The sequence below is a fragment of the Eleutherodactylus coqui genome, chromosome 2 (assembly GCF_035609145.1).
Source record: "Eleutherodactylus coqui strain aEleCoq1 chromosome 2, aEleCoq1.hap1, whole genome shotgun sequence".
NCBI classification, from domain to species: domain Eukaryota; kingdom Metazoa; phylum Chordata; class Amphibia; order Anura; family Eleutherodactylidae; genus Eleutherodactylus; species Eleutherodactylus coqui.
Window position 1 is genome coordinate 228,456,229 of NC_089838.1, and position 20,887 is coordinate 228,477,115.

Below are 20,887 nucleotides of genomic sequence, written 5' to 3' on the forward strand. Positions count from 1 at the left end.
GATGGAAAACCCTAAACTAAGCCCTAACGCAGGTGTGAACCCAGCCTTACATGGGAGACTATATTTGTATCCATCTGTGATCAGAGATCTGCTATAAATCTTAGTTTATATTTCTAATTCAGAATACAGTTTACAGGATTGGCGTCATCATTCGTCAAATTCTATAACGTGAAATCCTTTGCTTTTCCTTACACTTCTAACCTGATCTTCCGATACTGTAATTTTTTTTCTTAGAAATGATTATCAGTCAACGATAATCTGAAATTTGAAATTACCCTCATATTACTAGTATTTAAAATATCTACCCTATCTGTTAAGCCAAAAAAAGTTACCGTATTTTTCGCTTTATAAGATGCTCTTTTTCCGCCTCCAAAGTGGGGGGGGGGGGGGAGTTCCTGTGTCTTATAAATCGAATGTGCCGAAAATTCGTTCCGATCGCCATTTTTAGCGCAATCGCGAATTTAATGTGCGAACGCGATTTATTTAGCGCGATTGTGTGTTAAACTCGCGATCGCACGAACAAATGTGCGACCAGTCTCCTCCCCACTGCCGCCCATACATACCTCTGATTGGTCGCGAGCGCCGGCGGGTACTTCTGCTGCTCCCTGCCTCCACCAAATGGCTTCCTTCCTCCTGCTGCACATTTTCCCGCTCTAAAACGGGGGTGCGTCCTATAGACCGGTGCGTCTTATAAAGCAAAAAATACGGTAATACTGTACACTTCAGTTTCATCCTCTTCCAATGGAGATTAAATACCGTACACTTGCATTCTGAAAATGGAAAGCATAGAAAATAGAATAGAGCATTAGTATCAAGGTGATGGGGTAATTCTATAGTCAAGAAAACTGCCTTACAGCTCGTACAAATATATCAATCGTTAACATGACTGGCACATTGTGATAACTCAATTTACAGCATTGTACTACATTGTAGTTATCATAATGCATTAATTGTCACGTTAACATTTTCTTATCTATGCTGCAACAATCAGTGCCCCAATAACATTGTCAATTGCAATATTCCTATAGCCTCTCCAGCCATGGTGGCCTAATAACATTGTCTGCTATAAGGCTGTCTTAACTCTTTCCCATCCAATTTGTATCCTGGTTTTCCTAGGGGGCTTACTCTTTTTCTGCCGTTATACAACGGCGCTATATGCTGGCTAAAGCCAGTACTGCATGAGGTGACACGTTGGATAGGCTCCGACAGCAGAGAGGCTGGCAATATACAGTAAGAGAACCCCGACGGACGTCTTCCAACATTAGAGCTGTACAGCCTTAAATCATAATGTCTTCAGAGGTCAGACAGTGGATTGGAAAGGGTTAACAGAGCCATCCATAGTACCCCACAGAGCCAACAGCAGTGCTCTCATAAAATATAACTATAGAGCCCTCAAATTAGAGATAGCCACAGGGGCCCCACAACAGTCATCCATAGTGCCCCCGAAATATAACTAGCCAGAATGAACAATGCAAGCCGCAGTGAATCCATAATCGTATCTCTCACAATTAACTGAAAGCAGTAACAGAGACAGCCACAATTTACCACTTCCATACTCTCAGTCCGGAACACAGATTGCGATGCCTCACGGAAAACTAAGAGGCATCACTGAGCTTTAAAGACTATTCTGGGTTTTAATGGCACTCCTCAGAAGTTTACTCAGGACTGTCTGGAACATGCATAGCGACACTTTGGACAGCACTCAGTATCCAGGTTTGCCTTTCTTAGCCAGGGACATTTGACAGGGGTGTAGCTAGAGGTCCATGAGCTCCCCACTCACCATAGCCACTACGCCCTCTCCATGTTGTCACCCTGACTCCTTCATACCCCAAACCTGGGGTGGATAGCCTCAATTTCCTATAGCAATAACATGCCATTTTAATGGGTTCGAAAAATGAGCATAAAAATCACATGTTCAGCGATGGATTTTTTTTTTTTTAAAGTACATCGCAACACAGAAAAAAAGACATTGTGATTAAAGGCTGTACATCTCTGATGTCGGAAGATGTCCAGCAGGGTATTCTTACTGTAGATTACTGGCCGCTCTGTTGTCGGGGGCCTCTCCAGCATGTCCCATACCACAGTACTGGCTCTAGCCAGCAGATGGCACCATTGTATAATGGCAGAAAGAGAAAGCCCCATAGGAAACCCTGAATCCAAAATTAAATTGCAAAGGGTTAAAGTTTATGGGAAACACTTGCCATCTTTTCATGCATGTGAAATACGTGCGTGAAGATCATAATTTCACAGACGTGATGTAAGATTTAATCAAAAACGCATTGCTGTGAAAATCGCCCAATATCATGCTCGCCCATGTGAATGTAGCCTTAGAGATAGCAGCAGTGAGAAGAAGGAGCTTGTACATGACAGATCAGATAATGAAGAGGGAGGAAAGCATCTACATTCTCAGAAAGGCCAAATCATCCAGACTGTAGATAGGAAGGGAAAGGGGGTGAATCACATTGGCTGTGCATCAGTATCCACTGAGGAGAGAAATATCATGTTTAGCATTAGTGTCTGTCAGCACAAGGGAGAGGGGATTCCTTATGGGATGTAGAAGGTGAAATCAGTACACAAATAAAGTTGTGCTTATGAGTGCTGGTGAAGACAGTAGCATCCTGGACACACAGACCTCACATCCAGCTTGTATTACTAGGATGGACTGTAAAAGGGTCAGTCTTTATAGTATGTGTGGTCCTTGAGTGACCTACTTGCAAGGCCCCACTTGAGGACGACACAGTAAATGAGGCAGACACCAGTAGAAAACTTAAGGGGAATCTGTCATCTCGAACATTCCCAAACTGCAAGCATCATGTTATAGAGCAGGAGGAGCCGAGCAGATTGATATATAGTTTTATGGGGAAAGATTCAGTATAATTTGGGTTTTATTCATTTAAAGCTCTGCTAATTCTGAGCTGAACAGTCCAATGAGCGGTCCTATCAGTGATTGACAGCTACCTCCGTTTGTACAGTCATACACAGATAGCTGACAATCACTGATAGGACCGCCCATCGGACTGTTTAGCTCAGGATGAGCAGAGGTTTAAATGACTAAAACACAAGTTATATTGAATCTTTCCAAATAAAACTATACAGTATATCAATCTGCTCAGTTCCTCCTGCTCTATGATCAATTTGGATAGTGTGTTGCAGCTGACAGATTCCCTTTAAGAAAACTTTATTTCACAGAAGGCACAAAGCATAGCAGTTGCAGTCCCAATAGACATAAGCTTGATGGTTACAGAGTCTAGGTATGGTACAGAGATTGGTTGTTACAGTAATAGTTCACAAGCTTGATGGCTATAGACCCTGTTGGGCACATTGAGCATGGTGGGTACAGCTTCTTGATAAGGTGCTCAGCTTAGCACACATGGTCCCTTAATTGCACACTAGACTTGGCAGTAGCCACTAATATCAGCAGTCTCTTACAAGACTGCAACTTGACAGACAAAGTCTCTCTTATTGAAGGCACTTAGTTTGGTGGTTGCAGTTAAGGCTAAACAGTGTCTTTGTAGTACACATATTTTAAAGACACTGTCTAAGGTTTCTTCTTCATAGATACCAATCTACATTGCTGTAAGCATTAATTTTTAAACTTAAGTATCCTCTCCAAGCAGCGCTTGTTTGGTGCTCAGGCTGAGCGCAACAAATTTTTCTGGTCCCAGCGATGTCTGGCAGGAGACTGGCTGTAACAAGTACATGGGTGCATTACTGCTGCAGCCAAAGACTGGAGGGGTGGAATGGAGTGGTGGCACTGGAACAGCAGGGAATTTATGAGGCGAGTACTATTTTTTAAAATTATTTTCTATCATTTTCTCCTACTGCTACAATATTTGTTATTATTATTAGTTAGTAGCTTATTGGGTACAGTGTTTGCTGATTTCATAGGGCACTCACTTGAATAGAACAAATGTCAAGGCAACAGATTACACCCAACACTTGGACAACTTGGCAGCTCTCCTGGGGCTCAACTACCCACAGTATAGACCTTTAGTTAGTGGTCTGGAGCTAATATCCGGGAACCCTTTATGAGGGGGACTCTTTCCAGGCTGCAGCTCCATACGAGACCACAGCACACGCAAGAGGTCAGAGCAGTAGATTACCACTCACCGAATAGCCGAATCTAAAGGTCAGCTTTAGGCTTACGGGACCCAAGTCCAATCCTCCTAGGGAAGTGTATGGAGTTCTCCCGCTGCAGTCAGATTAAAGGGGTTGTCTCGTGGCAAACATCAAAATTTTACTTTACCCCATTCCCCCTGTCACCCCCCTGGCATAAAATAGCAATTTAAAGCGGTTTTTAAGCCGCTTGCTACTCACCGATGTGCTGAAATGTGAAGTTTTAAAAATCTTCTGCCTAAGATGGCCGCCGGTCCTTTCCCAGGGATGCACTGCGGTTTTCTCCCATGGTGCACCGCGGGTCTTCTCCCATGGTGCACCATGGGCTCTGTGCGTTCCATTGCCGATTCCAGCCTCCTGATTGGCTGGAAACCGCACACATGACGGGGCGGAGCTACGATGACGACGCGGTGACCAGCTCTCCGGCACGAGCGGCCCCATTCACCAGGCAGAAGACCGCACAGCGCAAGCGCGTCTAAAAAAGCAAGAAGACATCAGAATTAGACGGATCCATGGCGACGGGGACGCCAGCAATGGAGCAGGTAAGTGAATAACTTCTGTATGGCTCATAATTAATGCACGATGTATATTACAAAGTGCATTAATATGGCCATACAGAAGTGTATAACCCCACTTGCTGCCGCGAGACAACCCCTTTAAGTACATTGACACTGCTGTACTCTGCTACCACATCAACAATCCCCATGAAGAGCATAAAGCAGCGCTCATTATAATATCGGACTGCGCTTTTGACAGAGCTCATGCGGTGCTACAAACAGCATCCACCCAGTACCTGTGACCTAGGACCAATCACATACTTGATAACATCACAGGTGATTAACTGTTATAACTCCAAAGTACCTACAATAAAACATGGCTCTCACAGAACAGGGCAACAGCAAAAGGTGGTGAAACGCTTGACTATCCCAATCCCATTAGGACCTTGGCAGTCCAAAACATCCAAAACATAACAAATGATAAAACCGTTTAGTTCACACTTTTGTTAAGGGACTGCAGTACATGGTGGCAGCTACATCAATGCCCTTAAAAAATGTATACAAGGAAAGTCTGAAACTAGGAGCAGGTTGCAGAATGCATGTCATAGTCTCTGAAAAGGAAGGAATGGAGATTGCAGCCTGTAGCTTAATGCAACTTTTTAACTCGCAGTAACCATTTATATGTGTAAAAATATTTTTGCCCTATCAAAGATGACCATAGTCTTTAAACAGAACCTGTCCTTTCAGGTGACTTTACAGAACAAGCTGTTATGTATGTACATAAAGAACATTACTATACCTGGCACTATATGACTTCTATCCTGATTTTTTAAGCAGCTTTCCCTTCTGCAAGTTCCATCCCTAATTTTTAGTTTCCTCTGAGATGGGTGGAGACAAGCTGCTATGATGTGTTTCATAGACTGTACATGGAGTAGATGAGATTCTGCTCCTCAACCACTATTTTTCATACACAGATAAGAGATTTTTCTTCCCTATAACTATTTCTTATACAGTATATAGAGAAGCAGCAGCAGTATTGTAAAGACGTTTTGAGCAGTGTAGATGTTATTCCAATAGCTGTGATACAGTGAATCACTTACTATTAGCTGCACCAACATGTCTGTGTGTGTCTCTCTGCTTCTCTCCCACTCAATCCCTCTTCTCCATCCCCTCTCCATAGACTTCTATGAATAACATGTAATCTGATCTGTCAGTGAGCTGTTAATCCATCTTGTTAACCAAGACAGATTTTAGCAGTATTTCAGAGTCATTGAACAGATTACAAAGGGGGTAGAGAGTTCTTGTATTTGCCCGTACTACAGAATTGTGTTAGTTGAAATAGAGCGATGATTTAAATCAGTAAGTGCACATTAGCAGAGCAATGACATATATTAGGTACATTGAAATAAAAAGCATGTTCTAAACTTATCTGTTTTGTGTAAATGTAGTTATATTTTCTATTCACTCATATTTAATGCCTGTTATCTGCTTTAATTTAATGTCATAATAATGCATAGGATTTCAAGGCACCCTCAAAATACAAGATTAGGTAAATGAAACTTCCCCAACTCAGAGGCCTCTGTAGGGCATTCTGCTGCCCTAAATTAGATGAAATTCGGAAAATGGCCACTTCAGATAAAGTATTCACCATTTTTATAAAAGAAAATGTAGAAAAAAAAGTCACCGGTAGGTGGAGCTGCAAATCATGCTTCAAATGTTTAATAAGTCCCCCTTCGTTTTCAACAATGCTCTCCATTTGCAAAACCATGTTTTCCACCTGTGAATGAAGTGAGTTAGCCTTAATCGCTACAACATAATACTGATTTACTCATATGTAGCAGAGAAGCCTTTTGGGTCCCTTCAGGGCTCAGCATCCCCCATAGTTACACCCTTTTCCATAACTGCTTTTTGCTTCATGGATGGAGCCCAACTGCCATATTCTTTCCCAGACCCCTATGTGAATTATTGTCTATTAGACTGTGTGGTCGTCATGCCTGGAAGTGAGATCATATGATTGACAGATAGGCTTTAAAACTGGCATTATTGTGTCATTTATTTCCCTTTACCTCCACAATTACAGTCACTCTACAGTTCCAGAAATATTAGTTTAGGAATTTGTACATATCCGTAAACCATCCTTCCATTTATTACATATGAACTCCAGGACTTTTCAGTATCAGCTGCAGTTTATTTTAGCGACACACATACTAGCAAAATATATTAACAAGGACTTTATTTCTGTGCACAAAAAATATTTTACATACTGTCTGGTCAGAGATAGGGGTCAGTACAGGATTATGACCCAGTAATTCTTGCCAAGTCAAGTGAAGCAGAAGAATTGCCTGTCTGCTAGGCGAGCCCCCACTTTAATTGGTAATGATAGCAGGTATTCTCAGTAAACTCATTGCCGAAAGAAAACAAAAAGTATCCAATATAGTAATTTATTACCAGTCAGTGGGCTTCGCACACTGGGTTGTTTTACCCCTGCAGTGGCCAGAGAAAGCGAAAAGGTACTCTAACACTTAGCCGAAAATGGAAGCCCTGCTGCTAGCAGAGATGCATGGTGGTCAAATGATTGCCTATGCCATTAGCTTGGTAATGTTTTCTCTATTGTAAACTCAGATCCCTGAGCTCCTTGTGTGCATCAGCTGCAGATTGAAGGCTTTCTCGTTTGTGTTCTATTTGTGCTGTCAATCATTGCTCAGCTATCCACCAAGTGAATTTTAAGAAGCCAACTTTTTTTCCTTATTGACAGCCATCTGTTGAACAAGCTGTGTGCTCTGACACTCCGAAGAGAAAAGAGACAGAGAACTATATATTTTTTTTAGGATTTCAAGATGACTTTTTCAGTTATTCTATTGCCTAATATTTCTACATTTTTACATTTTATTTACCTGTAAGGCAATAAGAGCCAACAAACGTTCTACAAAAGGTCCATTTTTTTTGTTCTGCATTTTTCTCACTTTTGTAGCTCTAAGTCAGTAACTTTTTTTTCGCAATGCAGCATATGCTACGTATAATTTTTTTGTGTTTACTCTAACATTCTCTGTAGGAAAGAAAAAGTTTAATGATTTCACACAAATATTTTGTGCAAAAAAAGCAATTTTTCGTGCATTTTTTTGAGACAAAGCCAGAAGTGGATCCAGCATGAAGTAGAAGTCCCTCCTTTATATTTCCCATTTCATTTGAATCCAGTTATGGCTTTCCCTAAAGTAAAAACTACCTAAAAACTGTCTTCTTAAAAAGAAGAAAAACTCTATATGCTAAAAACCACCATCTTCTATAAAACTGGCCTTTTTTCAATAGTACTATTTCTTTATTGCAAGCACCAACATTAGTAAATCCACAATTCCATTTTCAACTTGCAGTAATTACAGCCCAACATGTGACCAATATCACAATGTACAATGTTCTTCACAACAAACAGACTGTTGATGATAAAGACAAAGGGCTTTTTAGGAATATAATCTGAAGTCAGATAGGCATGCAATAGAACACAAGGCATCACAATAACATGACTATAAAGTCACAGCACGCAGCATCATCTCAGTCATGAGAGCAGGAATTCTCCAAGGTCCTCTTGAAGCAAAAAAGTTTGCAGCCAATATATCAACAGAGTTGAGTAAAATGTGTTCAGTTTTAAGGAAGAAATAAGTAGGGTATTTGTCTTCCTGAGTGATTGCTCTCTGTGCATTCAATAATAATCTCGAAAGAAATTTCTTTGAGAACCGTTATGTTTCAAGTCTATAAAGAAAAATTCACAATAGGGGGAGTTCTATGACTATAGCTGCAGGGAGAACTGGGCACATCCTGGAAAGCTGTCAACTCTGCTGGCAATGGCAAGTCACTTGTGTTCACGCAGGCATCTTTAAGTCACTACTACTGTGAGTCGAGATAGCCAAATAAAACTCCTATGGTTAAAACTGCTAGTGTTGAAAATATGAAATGCAGCTGGCATTTTAGAGGTAACATATTACAGTCAGGACTCAATTGTTGTAAAAGTCTGCCATTGTAGAGTGTATTAAGTTTAAGTCATGCTGTTACAGTTTGGAAGCTTTTTCTTCAGTGTTACATTTTATTTGAGCGCTGCCTGCCCTCAGACACATGAAGAAACTAGTGTATGACTGTGGTTTCAGAGGTGACATATAAAACTTCATTTATTGAGTCACTGCTCTAGACAACAAGTAAAATAGAACTGCCAGATGGAATGGGCTTGGTATATAAAACATAGGCAATTAATGATGCAAGATAATGGTCTGGTCATACAATTGGCTATGAAGATTTAATTGATTATTTTTACTATTATTTATTGGCAGTCAGGATTTTCAGGTTCTTGTGTTGTGATTTTCCCAGAATTTGAAGTACATTAAACAACACATATTTACAACAGTGATCCACAATTAGTGGCTCAAGAACCACATCAGGTTTGTGACCCCTAGTAGGAGCCCTGAGTTATAATTCTATGTAGTGGCTACAATAAAACCTTTACATTATAAAAATTATAGACATTCCTAAGACTGCCCATACAATGAGATAGCTCTCAGCTGAATGCTTGTTTAGCTGACTTCGGTCTCTCCTGATCCCCCCTTCACACCCCCGATACATAGGTTTGATCAGTTTGACTGAGCATACATGTGTTTTGTTTATACTAAGGGAAGAAAAATGCTTCCAGACACTGCTCCTAAAAACATAGTTATAAGGTAGATGGAAAACAACTGTCCAATCCTTATTTCCTCCAACATTTACTTTTGGGGAAAAGTTGGAAGACTGCTATGCACAATAGAAGATTGGCTTGGTCCAGGCAAAATATGGCTATTTTACACTCGAATGGCACTGATTTGAATAGTAACATAGTATGTTAGGCAAAAAAAAACATGTCCCTCCAGTTCAACCTATCTCTCCCCCCTTCAATGTTGATCCAGAGGAAGGCAAAAAATCCCCAATGAGGAAGAAGCTAATTTTCTCCACTTAAGGAAAAAAAATACTCAGCCTTCCTTATGGTCCAGCTCTCACATCCATAGGTTACTATGGGAAATACCATTGCTTTAACTATGTGGACCTTCGTTGTCAGTTTGATGTCTGTGCTCTAAGTATTTTATTGAGATTGGTCATTGCTCTCCTCCCAAGAAGTAAATTGCTTCTGATTTCCTGGCTGCAGCTCACATCTGCAGTAATCTTTGCATCTAGAAATATGAAGTCTGTCACTGCCTCCAAGTCTTCTCCCTCTACTTACTAGTTGTCAATCAATTTGGTTGCCATAATCTTGGTTATTTTGATGTTTAACTGCAACCCAGCTTTTGCACTTTCTTGTTTTACCTTGGTAATAAGGCTCCTCTGCTCCTCCTCGCTTTCAGACCTCAAAGTTGTATCATCTGCATATCTAAGATTGTTTATGATTCTTCTAGCGATTTTAAATCCAGCCTTGGATTCATCAAGTCCCGCTCGTCACATGATGTGTTCTGCATACAAGTTGAATAGGTAGGGTGAGAGTATACAACCCTGCCGTACTCCTTTCCCAATCTTAAACCAATCTGTTGTTTCATGGTCTGTTCTTACCGTTGTTACTTGATCGTTATACAGATTCCTCAGGAGGCAAACAAGGTGACTTGGTATCCCCATACCACCAAGAATGTGTCACAATTTATTATTATCCACACAGTCAAAGGCTTTAGGATAATGAACAAAACAGAAGTAGATGATTTTCTGAAATTCCCTGCCTGCCTCCATTATCCAGTGGATATTGGCAATTCGATCTCTAGTTCCTCTGCCTTTTCTAAACCTAACTTGTACATCTGGCAACTCTTGCTCCATGAATTGCTGGAGTCTACCTTGCAGGATCTTGAGCATTACTTTACTGGCATGTAAGATAAGGGCCACTGTGCGATAGTTAGAACATTCTTTAGTGTTTCCCTTTTTTGGTATGGGGATATAAGTTGATTTCTTCCAATCTGACGGCCATTCTTGTGTTTTCAATATTTGCTGGCATATGGAATGCATTACCTTGACAGCATCATCTTTCAAAATTTTAAACAGTTCAACTGGGATACCATCATCTCCTGCTGCCTTGTTATTAGCAATGCTTCTTAAGGCCCATTCAACCTCACTCCTCGGGATGTCTGGTTCTAATTCACTCACCACACCATCAAAGCTATCCTCAATATTATTATCCTTCCTATACAGATCTTCCATATATTCTTGCCACCTTCTCTTGATCTCTTCCACTTCTGTTAGATCCTTGCCATCTTTGTTTTTGATCATTCCCATTTTTGCATGAAATTTACCACCTATGTTTCTTATTTTCTGGATAATTTTCCAGTTACCATAGAGTCCTTAAATATAAGAAGCAATAGTCTGTCTTTCACATTACTTAATTCCCTTAAAACCCAAGGGTGTATGCCATCAGGACCCAGTGATCTGTCTATTTTAATTTTTTTAAGGTGACTCTGAATTTCTTCTTGGGTAATACTGGTGACATTTAGTGGAAGGTTTACTTTATTGCTCTGTATCTCATCTGACATTTCAATTTCCCCTGTGAATACACTGAAGAAAATAAACTATTTATTAGCTTTGTTTTCTTCTCATCACCCTCTATGATTTTCCTTACATTATTTATTAAAGGACCAACACTTTCAGTATTAATCTTTTTGCTATATATATAACTTAAAGGGGTTGTCCCGCGAAACAAAGTGGGGGTAAGCACTTCTGTATGGCCATATTAATGCACTTTGTAATATACATTGTGCATTAATTATGAGCCATACAGAAGTTATTCACTTACCTGTTCCGTTGCTAGCGTCCCCGTCTCCATGGTGCCGTCTAATCTTCAGCGTCTAATCGCCCGATTAGACGCGCTTGCGCAGTCCTGTCTTCTGTCTTCTGAATGGGGCCGCTCGTGCCAGAGAGCGGCTCCTCGTAGCTCCGCCCCGTCACGTGTGCCGATTCCAGCCAATCAGGAGGCTGGAATCGGCAATGGACCGCACAGAAGCCCTGCGGTCCACCGAGGGTGAAGATCCCGGCGGCCATCTTCACAAGGTAAGTATGAAGACGCCGGACCGCGGGGATTCGGGTAAGTACTATCTGTTTTTTTTTTTTAATCCCTGCATCGGGTTTGTCTCGCGCCGAACGGGGGGCCATTGAAAAAAAACAAACCCCGTTTCGGCGCGGGACAACCCCTTTAAGAACAGTTTAGGGTTAGTTTTACTCTCCTTAGCAATAAGTCTCTCTGTCTCCACCTTTGCTGCTTTTATCTGCTTTTTACATCATTTATTTTTTTCCTTATAGATTTTTAGTACTTCTTCGCTGCCTTCTTGTTTTAGTAGTTTAAACTTTTACTTTTGGCTGTTTATTGCCTCCCTTAACATCTTCATTGATCCATACTAGTTTTCTCCTAACCTTTTTATTGCTGTAAGGTATGAACCTCTCACAGTAAGGCCCAATGTCCACTTGCATTCATGGATTCCACTGCTGAATCCCGCAACAGAATTCAGCTGTGCCAGCGGACATGGATATAAAAAGACAGTTTCTTACCTCTCCGGATCCAACATGGGTTTCCTTCGTGTTACCAATGGGCCGGTCGGGGACCAAGGGTGGCAGTGGCGCGGTTCGCTGCAGCGTTCTGGGGTGGTGTTGTGCCCACGTTCAGGTCAGTGGGCGGTGGCGGCGTGCTCTGGTGTGCGGGCATGGCTTGTGTGAGTTATAGTGGCTGGCTGGGAGCTTCAGTCAGCCGGCTTGATTGGTCCCCGACCAAGGGGTGGAGACTCCTGAATATAGTCTGGCAGCTGCTGACAGCAGTTGCCAGTTATTGGTTCCATTCCCTGTGTCCGACTTCGGTCCTGCTCCAGTGAAAGTTACCTTGTCTCGATCCTGCTCTGCGTGTGTTTTGTGGTTCTCCTGTCATTTTGGTTTATTCTATCAGCCTAGCCTGTCGGTGTTAATAAGTTGTCATCTGCATAGGTACGGCAGTTCCTTCCTGTCCTGCCACTAGGCACTAGGGTCAGTGTTGGCGGCCTGGACCTGTCTACCTTTGGAGCTACCTCCAGGAAGGAACATTGGCGTGGGTGAGGGTCAGGGAGTCCCGCACTGTGCGTACCTGCGCACAATTCTAATACTGTAACACTTCGTTCCAGAGGTATCTTCTTTCTTCAGCAAGGTGGATGTGTCCGGGAGCGCCGTCCGACGCACCCAGGCTATGCGCAGTGCTTTCTTTTTCTGTTTTTAAATCTCTTGCTTTCCCATGGCACATCCACAGTGACAGCTGCATGTGTGCCGTGCATCGGACGGCTTCCATTGACCTCAATGAAAGCTGTCCCTGCAGGATCCGCAAGAAAATGGAGCATGGTGCGATTTCTTCCCACATACCAGGAAAAAAAAAATCACATTTGCATGCTTTTTAGTGTCCTGCGGTGGCTAATGCATCCCTATGAGCAGCTAGATTTGCGGATCTCCCACACGGGTACCGCAAATTAAATCCACCCGTGGGCATTGGGCCTAAGTAATTACGATGTTTTTAAGCATTTCCCATTTATTGTCTGTACTCTTATTTTTAAGGACATTGACCCAGTCACTAAGATTAAGAGCATCTCTGAGCTGATTGAACTTTGCCTTCCTAAAGTTTACTATTTTCATAGCTCCCCTATAAAACTCTCTCTTGAAAAACAAGTGGAAATTTATTATATTATGGTCACTATTTTCCAGGTGCCCCCCCCCAACCTGCACCTTGTTATTCTGTCAGGTCTGTTGGTTAATATTAAGTTCAAAATGGCCGTCTCCCTAGTCGGTACTGTACAGGTTGGGTCAGGTAAATATCTTTAGTAATTGACAGAAACTTGTTACCTTTATGAGATCGCAGGTTTCAGCTTCCTAGTTTATATCCGGATAATTAAAGTCCCCCATAATAATTACCTTATTGTGATTTGCTGCTTCATCCATTTCCCTGAGTAAGGGCGCCTACCCACTGGCGTTGCCGATTTTCGTGCGTGAAAAACGCAGCATTTTCCGCGCGTTTTTTGCGGCGTTTTTGTTAATTTCCATTGACAATCATGGGTACATTAAGAGAAAAATAAGGAGACATATGCAACTGACAGTTCCTATGTTAAAAATTGCAACGGACTGGAAAAAAAAACCCCAATGGACAAGAACACATTCTATACTAATTGCTCTTCAGAAAAAACGCAAAACGCAATTTAGCATCGCAGGAAAAAAAACGCCAGTGGGTAGGCGCCCTAATAGTGGCTTCTGTCATATTTGGTAGCCTATAGAAAACTCCTATGAGGATTTTATTAATATATTTTCCTCCATGTATCTCTACCCCGTCTTGGTTTCTTGACTTTTGCTAACATTTGTTTCGTGGTGCAGTAGCTGCTTGCTCTGATTCTGAACTTCTGACTACAATCCTATCTCAAGCTTTGTTACCATATATTATCTGTTCAGTTGGGAAAGATTAGTATTCATTTCTTAGTGATCATGTGACAACAGCAACAGTAGACTGGATTTAGAAGCCTCCTGCTTCAAACTGGGCTGCAAGAACAAATTGTTCTGCCCCTGAAGTGTGTTGAGAAAACAAAAGTGAATCTTTTTTCAGTGCTGATTTACATCTTGCATTATATTGTTCTAGAAGTCAGATCCGCTACCTGGCAGTATATTAACTACACTGTACTTTTATTACATTCCACCAATGTCTCCATATACAATATTAACATGGTTAAATGATTTTGGTCCTAGATTGTGGATTCCAGTAACTCCTCCAGCCCCTTTATGGTTGTGCCAGTGCGATCTACGTATAACATCAGTCTACATTTACTTCTATTTGACTTGGAAAAAGTTTTAGAACTTTTACAGTCCTCTCAAGCCAATGGACTAAAGTCAGCAAGCTCTTTCCATAGCTATGATGCACTCAAAACAGCTAAGAGTTCTTCCGAGAAAAGACCCTTGACACTAAAAAGAAATAGAACTGCTGGATCGTTGTATCAGATGGATGGGCCAATCTCTGAATCTAACACTAAAGAAAATATCAGCCGACTGCTTGAAGACAGTAGTGGTATCAAAAGACACAAGAAGTTCAAAAGTAGCAAGAAAAACAAGAGCCAGTCTTCAGGAAAAATAGATGTTAACATGGTAACCGATGCTGCAAAACTCCTACTCTCCTGTCTCTTACCTTGGGGTATAGACAAAGATCTGGACAATTTTTGCATTAGGCATTTGGACATCCTAAAGCTTCAAGGATCAGTCACTTTTGGAGTGATATCGGGTATAGATCACTTGTGCTTGATGTTACCTGGCTGGAATCAGATAAACCATAATATGACTGGAGAACATTCACATAATCTATTGTCAAAAAAAGTGATTGAACTCTCTGCAAAATATTCTCTTGCTGCACAGAAACAACACACCAAAAAGGAACAACTGGAAAGCTACATTACAAAGGCAGTAGGCCTTCACACTCTTCTACACTTTCTAAAAAAATTATTATATGTCAGTAAATCGCTGAGGATGGATTTGATTTCAAAATGTAGCAGTCAGTCTGGCAGGTAAAATATATATAATAAATAATACCGTATATTTTTTATATTTCTGCTGCAGATTTATTTCCATTGAGATACCATAGAAAAAGACTGTTCGTTCTGATGATACTGAATAGTCTTGTACTCCAGAACTTATTTACAGTGCAGACCTAAACGAAACAGAACTCCTTGCGGAGATAATCAATTATAAGATCCCTCTGACAAAAAAGTTATAGCATCATATTATGTGTTAAAATTTTACTGCGGACTTTCTTCTTGAAGGTCCTCCACACTTGCAAGCAAGTTGTATTCCTTTTTTTAGTGAGTTAATTGCCACAAAGCTTCCAGCAGACAGATAGGAGATGCACCTGGTTAATAAAAGCTTTGGTTTAGGGCTAAACCAGCAAACAGAGAATTAAGGGTTATCCATTCTTCACCTTGATTTCCCCTCACAGGGGTTTTGACTTTCTGGGAGGGATTCCCCTGGTTCCATCTCTGGAGTAGTCTCCATTAGCATTAGCCCACTTATCAGTAGACAAGAGATCCAAAGCTTTGTACCAGGATGATAGATGTGTAGTTGTATGGTGGCTGAGGTCAGGATTGGAAGAATATGTGAATCAGAGGTAAATAGGCGTGGGTCAGGGCCGGCTGCAAACAGGTTACATAGTCAAGAATTAAGCTAAATCAGAACCAAGCATTCAAAGAGAGCGCCTTCACAGATTACAGGGCATCGCTTTAATTTGTCTGTAGGAAGTAGGTAGTCGAGAGCATGATGGAATATTGGCCGTGGTCGCCAGGAAAACAGACAATGTTTAATTATTGTATATTATCTGATAATCTGGGATTTATTAGGTCCCAGTGATGCTGGATTACAGGAGTTTTACTGTTTGTTATTTATATAATGTATTACTAATATTACACTTCTATAAATCTGGATTATACTTTATGTTCTCTTGCAGTCAGGAGAAAATGGAGTCTGCTCGTGGAAAGTGGAAAAGTACAGAACATTTTAGTTCGTCGTTTCCTGCTTTTACAGACATCTTGCAGGGTACATATCTCATTTATGTGGTAATTAAGAGTGTATATCTGCCTCAAACAACCTGTACCACTCCAGTGAAGGTAAAGGGGTTTTCCAAGGAGAATACAACTGATCACCTATCCTTAGGATAGGTCATCAATAGTTGATTGGCTGGGGTCCGTCGCTTGGGACACAGACTGATCAGCTGAGAGGACGCATGCTGTCAGTGGCGCAAATAGACATAGGTTAGAGCAGAAGCAGCGGAAGTCTCTGTGCTGACCTCTGTGTAGTGGCCAGCGCTTGTAACTGCAGGCTGGGGTCTCATTGAAATCAAAGTGAGCCATGGTTGCATTTACAAGCGCTGGCCACTGCACTGAGGTCGGCACAGAGACTTCTGCTGCTTCCGCTCCGACCTCTGTGTATTTGCAGCGCTGACAGCATGTACCCACTCAGCTGATCGGTCGGGGTCCCGAGTGACGGACCCCAGCAGATCAACTATTGATGACCTATCCTAAGGATAGGTCATCAATAGTATTCTCCCTGGAAAGCAAACCAGATAATTTACATACAACATCCAAGCAGATAATGCTGTGGTTAGAAATTAGCATGCATTTTGTTTTCTGAACCATGGTCAGTAGTATGCATATTTTGGTTAAACTTTAGTCCCACCTTTAGGGTATATGTCATCCTTTACTTTTTGCCACCAAAATTAAAAGCATTGTCTGATCAGAAGCAACCCATTTCAGAATGCAAGCCCTGGAGCAAGCAGCTGCTTGTCCCAGGTACTAAAAGACAGGCATTCAATGCAGGGGAAATGTACTGTAGTATTACAGGATGGTCATCAGATGAATGGCCATCTTGTATTACAGAGATAGCACTAAATGCGCCTGAACAGGAGCTACAGTTACAGCGCAGCTCTTCATTCTAGCTCAAACAGGAGGGTCCCAAGCAGGGGACTAGGCTCTATGATGTTCTATGGACAGGTATAGGGTTCTTGGTTGCAAGTAACAATACTAACCACATTAGTAGCTGGCATGCTATTTTAAGTTGATTTCCATGGCACTCATGTCATTACTGTTCACTTTATGAAAATATTACACATGGTCATTAATATAAATAACATTTATTTCATTTTTATGGCTCTAATTAAATCTCTACTTTGCACTTGTTTATCCACATAGATAAAAATGGTTCCAGTTTTCCTGATCCAGAAAATATGTTCGTAATGAAGATAGTTTCTACTTGGAAAGATCAGTCAGTACAGGTAAGTTTTTTGTTCTATAGAGACAGAGTAGTGTTTCTGGAGCCAGGTGCATATATATAATATAAACACGCACATACTATATGTGCATATATGTTGCCTACATAGATTCACAGTACATAATATATACATGCAAAACATGCAAATTAAAAGTCAATGTCATTGCTTACTGGGTGCACATAAGGCAAAATAATGACACTAAGGGTAGTTTCACATCTGTGGAAGGGATTCTGCTTTCCTAATCTGTTTAGGGAGCAGGAAAGGGGAATTCCCAGAGCCGAACGGTTCCATCTCTGGAAGAAACCGAACAGCACTGGATGGACCTCATTGACTAAAATGGGTTCCACCCGCTTTCCACCCAGCTGCCCAACTTTTGTTTCCAGTATTTTCAGCCAGGTCTGTGTCAGAAACATTGGGAAGACATTCTGTGAAACCAGCCTTATTTAGAGTTCTCTGCCAGCTCTTCTCCTAATTCCAATTACTGATGCTGAATATTGAAAATTGACTCCAACAACTACAAAAGCTCATAAGTCACCATAATTTAGCAAACATAGTATGTAAGGCCGAAAAAAGACATATATCCATCCAGTTCAGCATATTATCAACCCAATGTTGATCCAGAGGAAGGCAAAAAAAAACAATGAGGAAGAAGGCAATTTTCCCTAGTTAAGGAAAAAAATTCCTTCTTGACTCTAATCTGGAGTCCATACATATTAGATAAAAGTTGTCAAAATCTGCCAATACTGTAGGAATGGCTGAAGATCTAATGTGTATGGGGGGGGCTCCTGATCATATGGCATATGTTGGTGAGGGGAGTAAAATTAGCAAGTTAGATTTCAACATCCATCATACTTTTTTCCTGTAGGAGATATCTGGTGATAACTTATTCCCCTCTCTCCATTGAAATAAACATGCATGCCAAGCCAAGCTGAGCATGCATGTTTGTGGTGGAGCAGGGAGAAATAGCTGTCAGCTAGACAAGCATGCATGATTATGGTTTGGTTAAATAGTCAATAAAACAACTGTTGGCTGATTGAGCGTCCAACTGACAGCTATTTCATGTGTGTGGGGTTGCTTACTTGAGATGTGATTGACTAACACGCCATACATATACCGAATATACCATAAATGTCAAGTACAGCAGAACACCATTCTGTTTGGGCTTAATTCTATATGAGGTGCTGAGGTAGTTTTTGTAATAATCTCCACAGTTAAGTAATTAAAATCATAACCATCACTGTTATGTGAGGTGATGGTGTCTCCTGTAATCTGTATGGCACTAATGGGCAAACTCATGTAAATAAAATTAGTTCAAACCAATCATATCATATGATGCAGTATTGTCATTTTCTAGACTCTATTCCAACACTGTTATAGAAAAATGGTTTATATGTACCGTATAACAAGTGCACCAAATTAAGATGTTGTCAGCAAGGATTTTCAGTTATTTATTTAAAATTGTTTGATTCTTAAATATAGTGACTATTGCTGTGAAACGCTTTAAAAAGTTGTCCATTTTGCATTAGGTAGTTGTATGTGTGTTTTATACTCTGTGTCATAAACTTTACTTCATGCCATATTTACTCCAGGCAACAGAGGCAATGCAAGCAGTTTTACTAGCAGAAGTTAGAAAATGGATGGATGCTTTGAGACAAACTGTAATTACATCTCAACCAGTTTCTGTGGTGGATAACACTTGTCCACAACCACAATTGAACATGGAGCCCTCCTACAATATTGAGCAACTGTTTCAAAGTAAGTCGAAAGCATTGGACAACCATGTATTTCATTATAAATAAAACGAAAAAAGTGTTACCGTGTTAGCCAGTAAAGCAAAGTGTGATTGTTCTCTGTGAGAGAAACCAAGTAATCTTGTAGATGTGATACCTTTTAATACCTGAGGAAGGATTCTGAGACGACCTGAAAGCTTGCAATAACATCATGTATTTTTGTTAGGCATTAAAAGGTATCACATCTACAAGATTACTTGGTTTCTCTTACTGAGAACAATCACATTTTTCATTATAAATATAATTGTGTTTATACACTGCGCCTCACTGCAGTGTTAAAATATCTTAGTTTACATATATTGCAGTTTTTAAACTTGCGTATACCGGTAGAAGTTACATAGTGGGTTGAATAAATACCTAAGTCCATCAAAATAAACCTTTTATACTGACAACCACAGCTGAGAGCAAAAACGAACCTTCAAATTGCATAGAATCGGTTTGCCATAGATTGGAAAAAATCCTACCTGATTCTTGCTATCAATCGGACAAGACTCCTAATTAACATTCTACATTCTGCTGAACAGTAAATGAGCACTAAACAGACTCAATAATCTAGAATTTTTGGAAGATTCCTGAAATAGTCAGTGTTGTAGAAATCTTGCCGAGAACTTATTCAAAGAATCAAACACATACTCTGTAAGTATGAATGAGGACAATAATTCCAGATATACAATATTCCAGATACTATACAGGTATTGTAGCCTTAGAGTAGAAAACATAGTATATGTTTAGTGACCATAGTGCAGTGAATCAAAAATATACATTCCGTCACTGGAAGTATGCCCAAGGCAGAACTAATATGTAACCATAGGAAAGAAGTAGGTCTACTATCATAAACACAATTATCAAACTGTAGTACAATAGTATACTTCAGGCACTGTATGTCAGTGCGTCCTAAGGTGCAGTAGTCATAAAGTCTGACCATTTGAACCCTTTATAGAAGAAGCATGGAAGATCCCTCAACTTACCAGCAATAAAATGTTCTGTAACACAGTTGTATTAGACTATTGCTGGTATATCTGAAATAGTTGGTAGAGTAGTAGTTTTGCATTCTTTGGCAACTGATGTCCTAGAACCATAAGAATATGTGATATAATGGTTATGTCAGGTTGGTATTTAGTTTTAAGGTTAATAAGACTATTTCTGGTCCCCCATGGTAAAGAACATTTAACAATTTGTCCTAATAGAGTGAACGTTTGTCTCCTCACACACTCCCATCAAACATGCATAAGGTTCTCAGTTCAATAAAAAATCTCCAACAGATATTAGAGACACATGGGTATGTTTTAGGATATCTAAAAGGGTACAATACCACCTATTTAGGAATTTTCCAGTTTCTTCAGGATGGGTGGAATATCTAGACGTAGTGGTACTTAGTAACTTAGTAACATAGTATGTTAGGCTGAATGAAGACAATGTCCATCTAGTTCAGCCAGTTTAAACCCCCACCCTTGTTGGTCCAGAGGCAGGCAAAACGCCCCAAGTAGCCATTTTGTTCATTTGGAGAAAAAAATCCTTCCTGGGAGCCAGGGTAATCCCTGTAAGGATATATAAAAAAACATTGTTCAGCCATGAAATGGTATTTCAAGTCATTTTCTTATTTAAGTTGAAAGAATAGTTTTTTCTGAATGGTGATAAGCAGTATTGCTTGGTGTCCTTAAATGAGATCTTTTGAGTCTGAGAAGAAATTTCATAAGCAGGGTCTG

The 20,887-nt window shown here is 40.5% G+C and overlaps 1 protein-coding gene across 1 annotated transcript in view; it reads left to right on the forward strand.

Moving 5' to 3' along the window:
* The window catches only part of WDR72 (WD repeat domain 72), a 210,291-nt gene that overhangs the window by 113,936 nt on the left and 75,468 nt on the right, over positions 1 to 20,887 (forward strand). The window contains exons 15-18 of the mRNA XM_066592577.1: positions 14,334 to 15,139; positions 16,072 to 16,160; positions 17,312 to 17,394; positions 18,981 to 19,146. Coding sequence (XP_066448674.1) covers positions 14,334 to 15,139; positions 16,072 to 16,160; positions 17,312 to 17,394; positions 18,981 to 19,146 — 1,144 coding nt within the window. The remainder of the gene's footprint in view (positions 1 to 14,333; positions 15,140 to 16,071; positions 16,161 to 17,311; positions 17,395 to 18,980; positions 19,147 to 20,887) is intronic.